The 11,573-nt window shown below is 52.4% G+C and overlaps 1 protein-coding gene across 1 annotated transcript; it reads right to left on the reverse strand.

Annotated features, from left to right (window-relative positions):
• Positions 1–3,874: 3,874 nt before the first annotated feature.
• Positions 3,875–6,820, reverse strand: RPS14 (ribosomal protein S14). The gene is made up of 5 exons (XM_068697914.1): positions 6,662–6,820; positions 5,363–5,513; positions 4,907–5,068; positions 4,625–4,701; positions 3,875–3,986 (listed from the first exon to the last, which is right to left on the reverse strand). Exons 2-5 carry the CDS (start codon positions 5,509–5,511, stop codon positions 3,919–3,921), a joined length of 456 nt encoding a protein of 151 aa, XP_068554015.1. The 5' UTR covers positions 5,512–5,513; positions 6,662–6,820; the 3' UTR covers positions 3,875–3,918.
• Between the last annotated feature and the right edge of the window lie 4,753 nt (positions 6,821–11,573).

Consider the following 11,573-nt stretch of genomic DNA (forward strand, 5'->3'; position numbering starts at 1 on the left):
AGCCCCCATCCCTGCACAGTGCTGGTGATTTTACAGAGGGATTTTACAGCAGGAGCACGGCCCTACAGCTCCACGGCCCCAGCTGTGGGACCCAGCAGGGCTGCAGGCAGGGAGAGCAGAACTGGGAACGAAATTAAAGGGGTGGCGATAAAGGTGTCACCAGTCACCGGGCAGCACTCGGCGCGCGGCTCCTGCTGCACAAAGTTGTGGTGCTGGGACGAGGACAAGCGGGGTTCTTTAGCAAATATTCCCATTTCCTTGACTTCTGTGCCAGCAGGGACTGCACTGAAAAAATAAAAATAAAAATCTCAGCCAGGCAGCTGAGAAATGTGGCCTGGGGAATAACCGGAGTCACCCCCTAGGACTGGGGCAGGGGCTCGCAGAAGCCCCCTTGCACCGGCCCCAGAGGCAGGCATTAATTAATGAAGATTAATGAAGAACTTCTGCTGCTCTGAGGGCAAACAACTCTTTAGCACGTCCATAGAAACCAGCAACACACCCTGGGCATTCAAAAGGGAAAAAATCCCATAAAACCACCCGGTAACACCTCCGGCCCTCCCCGCACCCAGCCCAGGGAATTTGGTTTCCTCGGCCCCTCGCTGGGTGCAGGGGGAGCGGGGCTGTGAGCCCCCAGCCCCGGGGCCGTGCCTCCACCACAGCTTTTGGCCCGAAGGGGGAAGTGGGGAGAGAGAACAGGAATTTGGAAAGCGAAAGCAGCGATTTCATGGAGCTCTGCCCCGTGCTGCGGGCCAGGAGCCGCGGGGGGAGAGGGAGCAACCGAGCCCTGAGCCAGGCCTGCCCCTGGCACCGAGCCCCCCGCGGGGCTTTCAGCACTGCATCAGCCCCGGCTCTGCACGCAGGGTTTTAATTAAAAATAAAAATTAAAAAAAAAAAAAAAAAACTTCTACTGTACACACGTGGCTGTGGCATTTGAAGTTTTGCAGAAGTAAGTTACCGGTTTTCCTAGGAAGATGGCGACCTTCCCTTTAGCAGCTTTCAGCCTATTTATTTATTTATTTATTTATCTATCTATTTATTTATTTATTTTCCCCAATGTCTCTTCCATCGCCTCAGGGCTGTGCCCAGCCCCCACCAGTGGGGTGCAGCCCCCAGCCCCACGTCCCCCACAGCCCCAGGGCCCTGTCCACGGGCATCCAGAACCGGGCCGTGGACCGAGACCATCCCAAATCCCTCCCCAAACCAGTCAGCACAGCTCCGTTGTGTGCTGCCCATGAGAGCTGTGACGCTGTTACAGGGGCTGGGGAACCGGCTGTGTTTTTTGGGGGCAAACCGAGCCACTTTGACATCTGGGATAAGGAGCAGTTTGGGGGCTTGGTTCCCACTTGTGTGCTGCCCCAAGGCCTTGACCCAGGCCTCAGAGCCTTTATTTCAGACATGTTGGTGGAAATATCCCTGGGGACACTCTCCTGACAGGGCTTGGTTCTGGCAGCCCGTGACAGCAGGCACAGAGCCGGGGGCTCTCACAGGGCCCTGGGAGCTACCAGCGAACACAAACCCATCGCTGCCACGTGCCTGCCACCTCTCGGCTCTGTTTTTGGGGGTATTTTTACAGGACTGGCGGATTCACACATGACTGCACGAGATAAACCAGCTCAACAGGGGCAGGAAGGGGCACAAAGCGCGCGAGGCCTCTCCAGGAGGCCCCGCTGGGCCCCGGGCCCTGTGCTCCCACCACAGGCCGGCTCTCCCCTTTCTCTTCCTCATTTGCTGTTTTCTCTTCTGGGGGACTTCACGCTGCTGCGGGAGGTTGTTCCGAAGACGTCAGATCAGCTGAAAAAATAAAACAGTTTGCCATTAAGCACCCAGCCCACGCACCGTGCTCGGTGCAGCAGGAGCCCCCGGCTCACCAAGGAAGGGCTCAGCGGCTGCTCGAGCAACTGGTGGAGAAAAAAGAGGCATGAATTGGGGTTACAGCCCCCGGTCCTGTGGGGACACAACCCTGCGGCCAGCCCTGACCCTCTTGTGTGGGAGAGCTCAGCCAGGCAGACCCAAAGCTGCTCTCAGAGCACACCTTCCCCTTTCTCCGAGCTCCCCGCACGGCGGCTGTGCTTCCCAGAGCTTTCCCCAAACACCCACCTCCCGAAGCCACCCAATTAACATCACCATGGACAGAGTAACACCAAAACAACAAGGTTTAACTGTATTTAGGATTATTTTTTTAATAAGGATCGCACTGAGTGGAGCTGCGGTGCCACGCAGCTCCCTGCTCTCGCACAGCTCTGCCCCGTCCCCTCCTCAGCACCAGGCTACATTCAACTCCGTGCTGCCTGAACAAACCACCCTTGGCTTCATTTTTTTCAGCATTTTCTCCACACAAAGTTCAAAGAACACTTAGAGTACAGGAAAATGGCTATTTAAACTGCAATAATGCACTTTTAAGGCAGAAGGGAAAGTTTATTTCTAAAGTTTTCCACAGCCGCGTATAAAATTACAAACAAAACACCCCGGCTATGCCAAGAGAAATGCTGGCTTAGGAACATGGGCCCAGGCAGAGATTTTTTTTTCCACACAAACGGGAAGTCATGTATTAAGCAACAGCTTGCAGAAAACCCACCGCTCGTTAGCTCGCTGACAAGCGTAGCTTTCTTTTCCACAGCAGGGACACCTCGAAGAGATCGTGACTAACTCCGAAACCACAAGCATCCAAGCTTTTTTAACTACAGAAAGTAAGGCGCGCCACGGCTTCAGATCAGTCTCATTTCCTCCACCGACTTACATCCCCTTTTACTGCGAGAGCTGGGGAGCTGAAAACGGAGCTCGGCAGGAGCAATGTGCCCTGGATCTCCTTTGGGGTGAGCGGCCTCACTGGAACAGAGCCTGCTTTGAAAGCAGAGCGCCTCCGACAAAGCTGCTGGCCCAGGTATCCTTTCTGGTAACGAGGGAGGTGGGTGGGTGAAGGAATCCTGTGAAGTATTTTAAGATACAAAGGTGTGGGAAAGCCTGCAGGAAAGGAGTGAAGTTCTCAGACATGAGGATCTTGAGACAGATGGTGTCCAAGGGCCCAGGATCTCAAGACACTGCCTTCCAGCTTTATTTGTAGGCCACACAGCAGCATTTATACAATGATTTATATTTGCCATGGAAGTGTGCTAAAAATTCTAAGTTTTCATCAATCCTGATTAAGACACAGCTACCATCACTTAAACCTGACTGCAAGTATTCCTGGACAACTGTTTTAGAAGTGCTCGCTCATTGCCAAGACAGACTCTCACTGCAGAGCATGGAATTGCAGCTGAGGAGAACCTGCCTCTGAAATAAGCTGCCTGCTGCCCTGCCCTCGAGATCAAAGGAGAGCACAAGACTGACCCACATCACCACAGGCACTGTGCAGTATTAGGGCTGTAGTCACCATCTCACAGGAGGAATTTTGATAATTTCATCTCCTGAAAGGCAGAAGCCACTATTTTAACCGTCAGCTTGACACTGTGAGCATACAGGAACTCAGCCATCTTAAACTGTACTTCTCCCTATGCCCACACACCTTCCCTTGGTCTGAAATCTTTCTATAGCCAAGGAAGTGACAAAAACAGGTAATTTAAAAGCTTGGAGAGCTGCGAAGAGAATATTTTAAGAGGTGGAAACGGGCATTTATTCCACGTGATGGCAGCACGTTCAGTGTAAGGTAAACATCAGCGCAGGAAGCGGGGCACAGCCGGGAAGTGAGGAGTCATTTTTCTGAAATACATCTGGCAGCATAAACGCATCAGCAGAGCAGCTGAGGGAGCTGTAATTTCAGTGCTTTTAGAAGCTTTTCTGGTGTACGTTCAAGCACACACAGCACCTCTGTTGTGGCTGTCATCAGAGTAAAGCTGCTCAACTTCAGAGCACGCCTCAGCAAGCAAACACACAGAGAAAAGGTTTGTAAGAGAGCTTTAATAATGAAAGGTGCAGCATTGTTTACAGACGACGTCCACGGCGACCACCCTTTCTGCGAGTACTGTCCGAGGGGATGGGAGTGACATCCTCTGCGGGAGCAAAGAAATAAAAACCAAGCAGTTAGCTTCCAGAGGAACCCCAAAAAAACAACTGGGCAAAGCCACCCACCCCAAGCAGTCAGCCCCAACATCCTGCACCTCAGCAAGCAGCTGTTGTAGAAGCCACGCACTGGCAGAACAGTCCGTGGGAGGTAAAGTATCCGTGAAATCACCAAATGCTGGTACCCGAGGATTTTAATGCCAAGGATGCAGAAATCCCCATCTTCCTGCCCACCTAAACCAAGCACTTCTAACGAAACAGACCGCACACAGTGCGACTTTCAGGGCAGCCGGCACTACCGCATCTTGCAACTCCCCTACAAAGTTCAGGATTCTCCCTCAAACAGTTTGAGGAACTCAGTTTAAGAATGAGTAAGTAATGACTACGACCAGCACGGTACTTCCAGGTAACCCAACAGCTCTGGCACAAGCAGTTACAGCACAGGCCCATCACGGAGCCAACCACTTGGAATCCGGAGCCAACTCACGCCACCTCCTGGTGAGTCTTCAATTAAAGAACCCCGTGGCATGTAGGCCCAGAGCTCCTTCTGCTTAATAATTCCTCAAAACTTTACTTTAGCAGTGAGGCCCCACACTGACACACGGTGCCGCGTGCCTCCATCACTCACCGATACGGCCGATCTTCATCCCGGATCGGGCCAGAGCTCTCAGGGCTGACTGGGCACCAGGACCGGGAGTCTTGGTCCTGGAAGGGAGAATCACAGCCATCAGTCTCTTAAAGATTCACAAGCTGAACACAATTCACAAACAATTCATTTAAAAAATCAGTTTCCTCACTTCAGAACATCCCAGTACTGGAATTCACCTTCCTCCTGTCTCAGACCCAAACCGAACTGGTTCCAAGAGCAGGCACACCCTCTGTGTACCAGTGCCCGACCCCTCCAACGTACCTATTGCCACCAGTTGCCCGCAGCTTGATGTGCAGGGCAGTGATGCCCAGCTCCTTGCACCTCTGGGCGACATCCTGAGCTGCCAGCATAGCTGCGTAGGGAGAGGACTCGTCTCTGTCAGCCTTCACCTTCATGCCACCAGTCACACGGCAGATGGTTTCCCTGAAAAAAAGAAAACACGTTCAGAAAAAAGCAGTTTCCTTCCTACAAACCAGCTTCAGCGTGGTGATGGAACGAGCCATTCTGACACACTGCTGGATCAGTAAGCCACTCTGCAGTGCCTCAAGCACAATATTCACCATAGAGGTGCACAGCAAGACATCGATGATCGCAAACACAAAGCATCTTATCTTATAGCTTCTCAAGGACTGCCGTGCATCTTGCCAAATACAATCTTTGTTTTCAATAGTGAGAAAGCCAGGTACTGCAGTGAGGCGACCAGTGTGCAATACTCACTTGCCAGAGAGATCAGTTACGTGGACAAAAGTGTCATTGAAGGAAGCGAAGATATGGCAGACGCCGAACACGTTCTCTCCTTCAGCCACCTGAGGTCCCAAGCTGATGACCTGTTCTTCCTTCTTCTCCTTGCCCTTACGGGGTGCCATTTCTGAACAAAACCAACAAAATAATGCATTAGTACATGAAATACGCACGATAATAGATTTCGCAGCATTCTCTTAAAGGATTTTATGAGCTGCACTGCAATTGCAACCTCCTACAAAGCAGGACAACAGAGTTCCTGATGGCAAAATGCATCTGCCAATTTTGAGGTATAACTAGACATCGTAAAAATAATAATAATAATAAAAAAGAAAACCAAACAGGTATTTACAGCTTTGCTGTATGCTGGCAAGCAGGCCAGCACCCACAACTGCTTAGAGGGGTCTCAAGCTGCTGGTGCTTCTGCCTTTAAAGCCTACACCTCACGTGGATGGTGGCAAATGGAGCAATCAGGCATGTTTAGTTAGGTGCTTGGTGATCCCACACATCTGCTCGTGAAGCACAAAGTGATGGTTCCCTGTTGTCCTCTCTTGCCAAACACCAGCTACAGTAGGTGCTTTGCAGCAGAGAAAAATATAGCGACTTCATTAAGAAAATGAACTCAAGGCATGACCTACTTTTATCCACAAGCCTTAGCCTGGCGGCCTCCTGTTTACTTAGGAACAGCACGTAACCCTGTTAAATCAAGGTCTAAAAGGCCACTACAGGGCCACTCCAACAAATATTTATGGCATGCCCAGTGAAAGGCTGCATCGACATTACTGTCCCAAAGCAACTCCACTGCTTACAGGCACGTAAAGCCCAGCAGCATTCAATTCCCAAAGCAAAGTGAGCACTAAGCCACAGGCAGTTTTTACCAGGCTCTGCCCCAGCGCAACGCGCCTGCTGCTCTTCAGCACCCCACTGAGCACACGCTGGACGTGGACCCGGCACCCAGGAGGCCCTAAGAAGCCGCCACCAGACCCAGTGCAGCCCCCAGCCCCCCAGCCCTTCTCCCGTTCCCCCCGGCTGGCCGTGCCGTGCCCCTCCCGGCACCCCGGCCCTCCGCCGGCCGCCCACCTACGGCAGCCCCCGGCTCGGCCGCGGCCTAGCACCGGGCTCCGCCAGGACCGCCTCCCTCGGGCAGCCACGGGGCCGGGCAAGCGGGCGGCGAGCGGGGAAGCCGGGGAGGAGCCGGGGGGGGGACCGGGGAAAGCCGGGGGAAGGTGGATGTTATCGGATGTTGCCGGATGGCGGCGGGCGGCCCGCACTCACCCGCCCGTCTGCTCCGGCGGCCGCCGCTGGAAAGGAAGTGGCAGCGCGAGGGGGCCGGAAGGGGCCGCGCTCAGCCGGAAGGGATGGCGGCGGGAGGCCGGCTTCCGCCCGCACGCCGTGGCTGACCTCCTCAAGATGGCGGCGCCCGCCTCCACCGGGGTTGCCCTGCTCAAGATGGCGGCGCTGGCCGCTCAGTGTGCCCCTCCCCAACATGGCGGCGCCCGCCTCAAACGGCACCGCCCTCCTCAAGATGGCGGCGCACCCCCCCCATCCCCACCCCGCCCCCTTCAAGATGGCGGCGGTCGCCTCACAGCTGTCCCTTCCCCAAGATGGCGGCGCCACGCTTCAGGGGGATGCGGTCCCTCAGAGCCTTTCTCGGTGCCGTTGGGCGGTGTTTTGCCGTCATTAAACGTCTTCCTAAGCACTACACAGTGGTGCCACACGGCCCAGCTGTGGTGGCATGGGTCAGTGTGTGTGCCAGGTGTGGGGGCTACGAGGGCTGCCTCAAATGGCCACCGGCCCTGCTTCAGCTCCTCCATCCCGTTGTCCCAGGAGGCCGTCAGGTCTCTGTTTTAACCTGGTTTCACCAACAGAAGCCATCCTGAAGCAGAAGCCGCAGTGCAGAGCTTTCCGTTGGGCTTTGTGCACGCATCCAAGTTCTGTTCAAACATAGCATAGCCATGTGGCAAGTTCCCCCCGTATAACATGATTCAGTGAAACAAAATAAATGAGACGGGGAGCACTTAATACTGGAAGCACATGCCCGGAGCGGTTTCACAAACCAGCAGGAGGATTTGGTGCAGCTCATGCATGGGGACGGGACCTCAGGGCCCCCTGCTCCAGCAGCTGCCCTGGCACCGGGCAGAGCTGGCACCGCGCCTGGGAGGCCCCGGCAGAGGCCGGGCACCAGCTGCTCCTCCTGCACTGCTGGCGGGTGGCTGAGCACAACTGCATCTCCTGTGGGATCCAGACAGCCGCCCGGGTTCATCGGCTGTAGGAGAAGCTCAGACATGTTTGCTCCAGAACGCTGGAAAGGCCTGGAGTCCTGCAGGGCAGGGCTGTTTCTCCACCAAGACCCCATCCACCCGCAAGACTCCCAGGTATTGACAGCACCGGGTCTAAGCTTAACGTCTTCATCCAGGAGAACAGCTACCGCTCAGTTCAAGGCTTTCGATTAAGACCTTAAAGCCCTAGCTTAATGTGCAGCGACCTTGCCTGACCCATTAAAGAAAACCAAACAGAAAGACTCTCTACAATCAACATCTCTGCTGACATCTTAGACCTTCAACCTCGTTGTTCAGCTGCCTGATCCCAGGAGACTCCTAGATGAGGCTTACCTGCTAATGTAGCCCAGCTGTACGTGCTTCTTTGTCCTAACAAATTTCTGCGGGAATCAAGCAGGTTCCTAATGTTGTTACTGTCTGCCTGATTTCCTCCTCTAAGAGCTGGTTGCATAACACTTTCTATCATTCTCACAGAAAATTCATCACTATAAGACCATAAGGAGGTGTTCGGGAATTTTACCCGTAAGGGGATGTACATAGAGACTTTAATATGCATAAGTCTTTGGAGCATTTTCTCCTTAGGAGCTAATGGGAGATATTTAAATACACATAATTCTCTGCTGGGAAGTCAGAAGGCTGATGTAAGTGGCACAGACTTTATAGCTGTGAATGATGGTGCCGGGACTCCCTCCTGGAACAATTATCTGGGGAGACTTCTTACACCTCTACAGCAAATAGAATGTAAATTTGTAAAGTTTTACATTAAGGCAATCCAGCAAGTGAATATTTAAATCAGCTCCAACTGATTTAAATGGGGCTCAGGAGAGTAAAGATGGGAAACATCAAAGACCTTTGGAAAAAAGACAGATTGAACCTGACTTAATAGCACTTGCGATACGCTTCCTGGGCCTGATCCTGCCCCGCTTCTCCAAATACCTCCTCCGTGAAACCAGGGGAGCAGAGGAGAAGCAGATGGCTGTAGATGAGGTCTGAGGGAGGCTCCGTGTAATTGTTCCACCGGAGGGATTGCACAATCTGAAGGCCCGAAAACCCTTCTGCAGGGAGGGTCCAGTGCCTCTGCTTGGACAAAGGAATTTGCTGCTGGCTGGTGGGAAACTTTTGAATCCCCTTAGTGCCTTGCCTGGTGCTTTTTTGCTCTGGCATGAAAAGAGGCCAGTGCAATGCATTTGTCTGCTGCTGAGTCCCCTTGGATAGCACCGTCTTCTGCTTCTGATGCAGAGGGCTAGGAAGGCTGAGAAATCCTGGGGTGTTGAAATTTTTTTGTCCCTCCAGGGAGAAGAGATTTGTTCTGTAAGGCTTCCCTGCACCTCCCTGTGCCTCCTCCCAGGAATGATAAAGCCCACTTAGCTCCGTGGGCCACCCTGCCTGCTCCTCTCTTCATTAGCAGCTTGCCGCTGCACCGGGGATCTTCCAGTTTAAATATTGAATGATAGTCTTTTAAAATATACATTGGCAGGACTGCTGTAATTCCAGCCAGGGGCTCCAGTGACACCGGCTGCGGGTTGATTTGACTGACGAGGGGAAGGACGGGGCTGGTGGCCTGGGCAAGGCTGATCCCCCCGTCACTGCTGCCCTTTGCCTGCCCTCTGTTCTGACACAAATCCCGATGGCAGGGACTCCTCCGTGCCCTATTTTTACCCAGATTTGAGGGGTGCTGATTTGAGGGGCTGGGTTTCCCTCTGTTTTGCCTTCCCTCCCTTGAATCTCACCTCCCTGAGGATCTTTCCTCCCCTTTTTGCTGTTTCTCTGCTTGCTCAGTGCAGCCCCGTGTGCGTGCACAGGGCAGACAGCGCTGATCTTCCCCGAGGCTCGCACCCGCCTGCAGATGATGTCCTTGTGGAACAGATGCAAGCCAGAGGCACGGAAACGGGCGAGCTTCCACGTGCGGGGTTACGGGCTGAAACAACCACTGGCGCTCCAGATGAACCTCCAAAAAACCCCAACAACCCAGCGCTTCCCAGTTAAACGTTGCCCACAGCCCCAGAGCAGCTGGGAAGCAGGCTGGGCCGAATCCCTCAAGGCACCCTGCGGGATGGGGTTTTCCTACTCCCAGGGAGGAATTCTCCCCTCTCTCTTTGCCCCAGGCTTTGCACCAGTCCTGGTGTGTCTGCAGGGGAGCTGCCCAAATGCCATCAGGACCAGGCTGCCGAGGACCCAGGAACATTCCCAGGCTGGGATGATTCACAGGAGGGGCACCCGGCAGGGACTCGAGGACTGCGTCCTCCAGCCTGGTGGGAAGGATGCTCAGGCCACAGCGAGGTCAGTGGCAGAGACGATGTGTATTTGCTTTGAGAAATCCCTCAGATTTAGTTCTTAAACATGTAATTAAAATTCCAGCCGCTCCTTGGTTGTAGCCTCTCCAGCCCATGGGAAACCCACAGACAGGGTGACGCTGCAAGCGGATTTCGTAACTCAGCCAGTGACTAAACAAAAAGGGAGCCTGAGAGCCGAAATGGGAATGCTGCTCTCCATCCCTCATCCTGCCCAGGCTTTGGCCCTGGTGGAAACCAGCCCTGGTTTCCCACTCACTGCGTGCTGCCGCTAGACCGATGGCCTCACTGATGGCCTTGAAATGGAAACTGGAGGAAGAAGAGGCCGAAGTTATTCCTGGAGGCTGAACTCTTGCCATCTGCCTGGTGTGGAGCCGGGTTTGCGCCTGGGACTCTCGTGGGGCTGGTGGGCAACAGCTCCAGGCCCTTCACATTGACATCGTTCCTCTAATAACGCCGATAAAGTGAAATTCAGGGCCATGAATGCAGCCATTCACGGGTTTAAAAAATGAAAGAAAAGTTTTTCCTTTCACTTCTAAGGCCATCGGGCTTCTTAGTTTTAGAAATGCCGTTTGTGCATGCACACATGTAGAACGATGTGTCAGAAACAGGCATAAGAAGATTAAAAAAAGAAATCTCCAACGCTGAAGTTAAAGCACTTAAGGAATTGGCAGAGACTTCAAGAGCCGGTGTCTGGTCCTAATGAAGTTGGTGGAAGTGCTGCCATGGACTTCAAGGGGACTGTAATTTGGCTGTAACTCAGTAGGAAGCTGAAGGTGTTGATTAATAAATTGGAGACAATGCAGAGGAAAGCTGCTAAACTTCTTTCCAACAGATGTGCTGAAGAGGAGCCTGCAAGTCAAAATATGTAGGAAAGGAACTGGTTTCCACTCTATTTGCAAACAGAACACAGGGAAAAAAAATAGCTGTCTGATATTCATGTAAAACGGTGGAACTGGTATTAATAAATATGAATGTATTTATGAGCAGCCTTCTGTGTCCAGCGAGGTCATTCTTTTCGAAAAAATTGTATTAGCAGATGCCTGAGCGAGTGTTCAACAAATTCCTTTTCCTCCAAAGTAAGTGTTCAGTGGAAAATTTTACCACTGGAGACTGTGGATTCTGGAGGTTGTCCCCAGATTTTGGTGTGTGCCTTTGATTACTCATCGTTGGCTTTTTGTTCGATGATTTGTACATGAGTTTCCTCTGCTAAAACTCTGACAGAGGTTAGCTTGGCCTCAGAAAGCTATTCCTAGTGCAGATACTCTTTCAGGCTGAGTTTGCGAATCGTTTAAGGCTGAAAAAAAAATTCCTTTAATATTCCTTACAGCAGCTCGCAGTTGAAAAATTTCCTGTTTGTCCCTTTTTATTTTCCGAGCTTTCAAGTAACTTTGGCTTAGGCATGATATTCAGAGATCTTTGGAGAAAAGACTCGTGAGAGAAGTGGAATGTTTAAGGATAAGGAGTCTTTGACTTCAATGAATGCTTCAGAGTGCGTTAGAAAATTTGCAGTCATAATTGTCTGCGATTCTTTGCGTCTCCTTCCCTATTATTTCCTTTTCTTTCATTCCCTTTTTTTTTTGTTTTGTTTTGTTTATCTGCTTGTTTCATTTGATT

The sequence above is a fragment of the Anas acuta genome, chromosome 14 (genome assembly GCF_963932015.1).
Source record: "Anas acuta chromosome 14, bAnaAcu1.1, whole genome shotgun sequence".
NCBI lineage: Eukaryota > Metazoa > Chordata > Aves > Anseriformes > Anatidae > Anas > Anas acuta.

What these genes read in the sequence shown, in the direction of transcription:
- RPS14 (XM_068697914.1), bottom strand. Translation starts at nt 5,511, where the DNA reads ATGGCACCCCGTAAGGGCAAGGAGAAGAAGGAAGAACAGGTCATCAGC. An exon ending in GTAACTGATCTCTCTGGCAA is followed by an intron (nt 5,069 to 5,362) that starts GTGAGTATTGCA and finishes TCTTTTTTTCAG; the next exon opens with GGAAACCATCTGCCGTGTGA. An exon ending in GATGAAGATCGGCCGTATCG is followed by an intron (nt 3,987 to 4,624) that starts GTGAGTGATGGA and finishes TTGCTCCCGCAG; the next exon opens with AGGATGTCACTCCCATCCCC.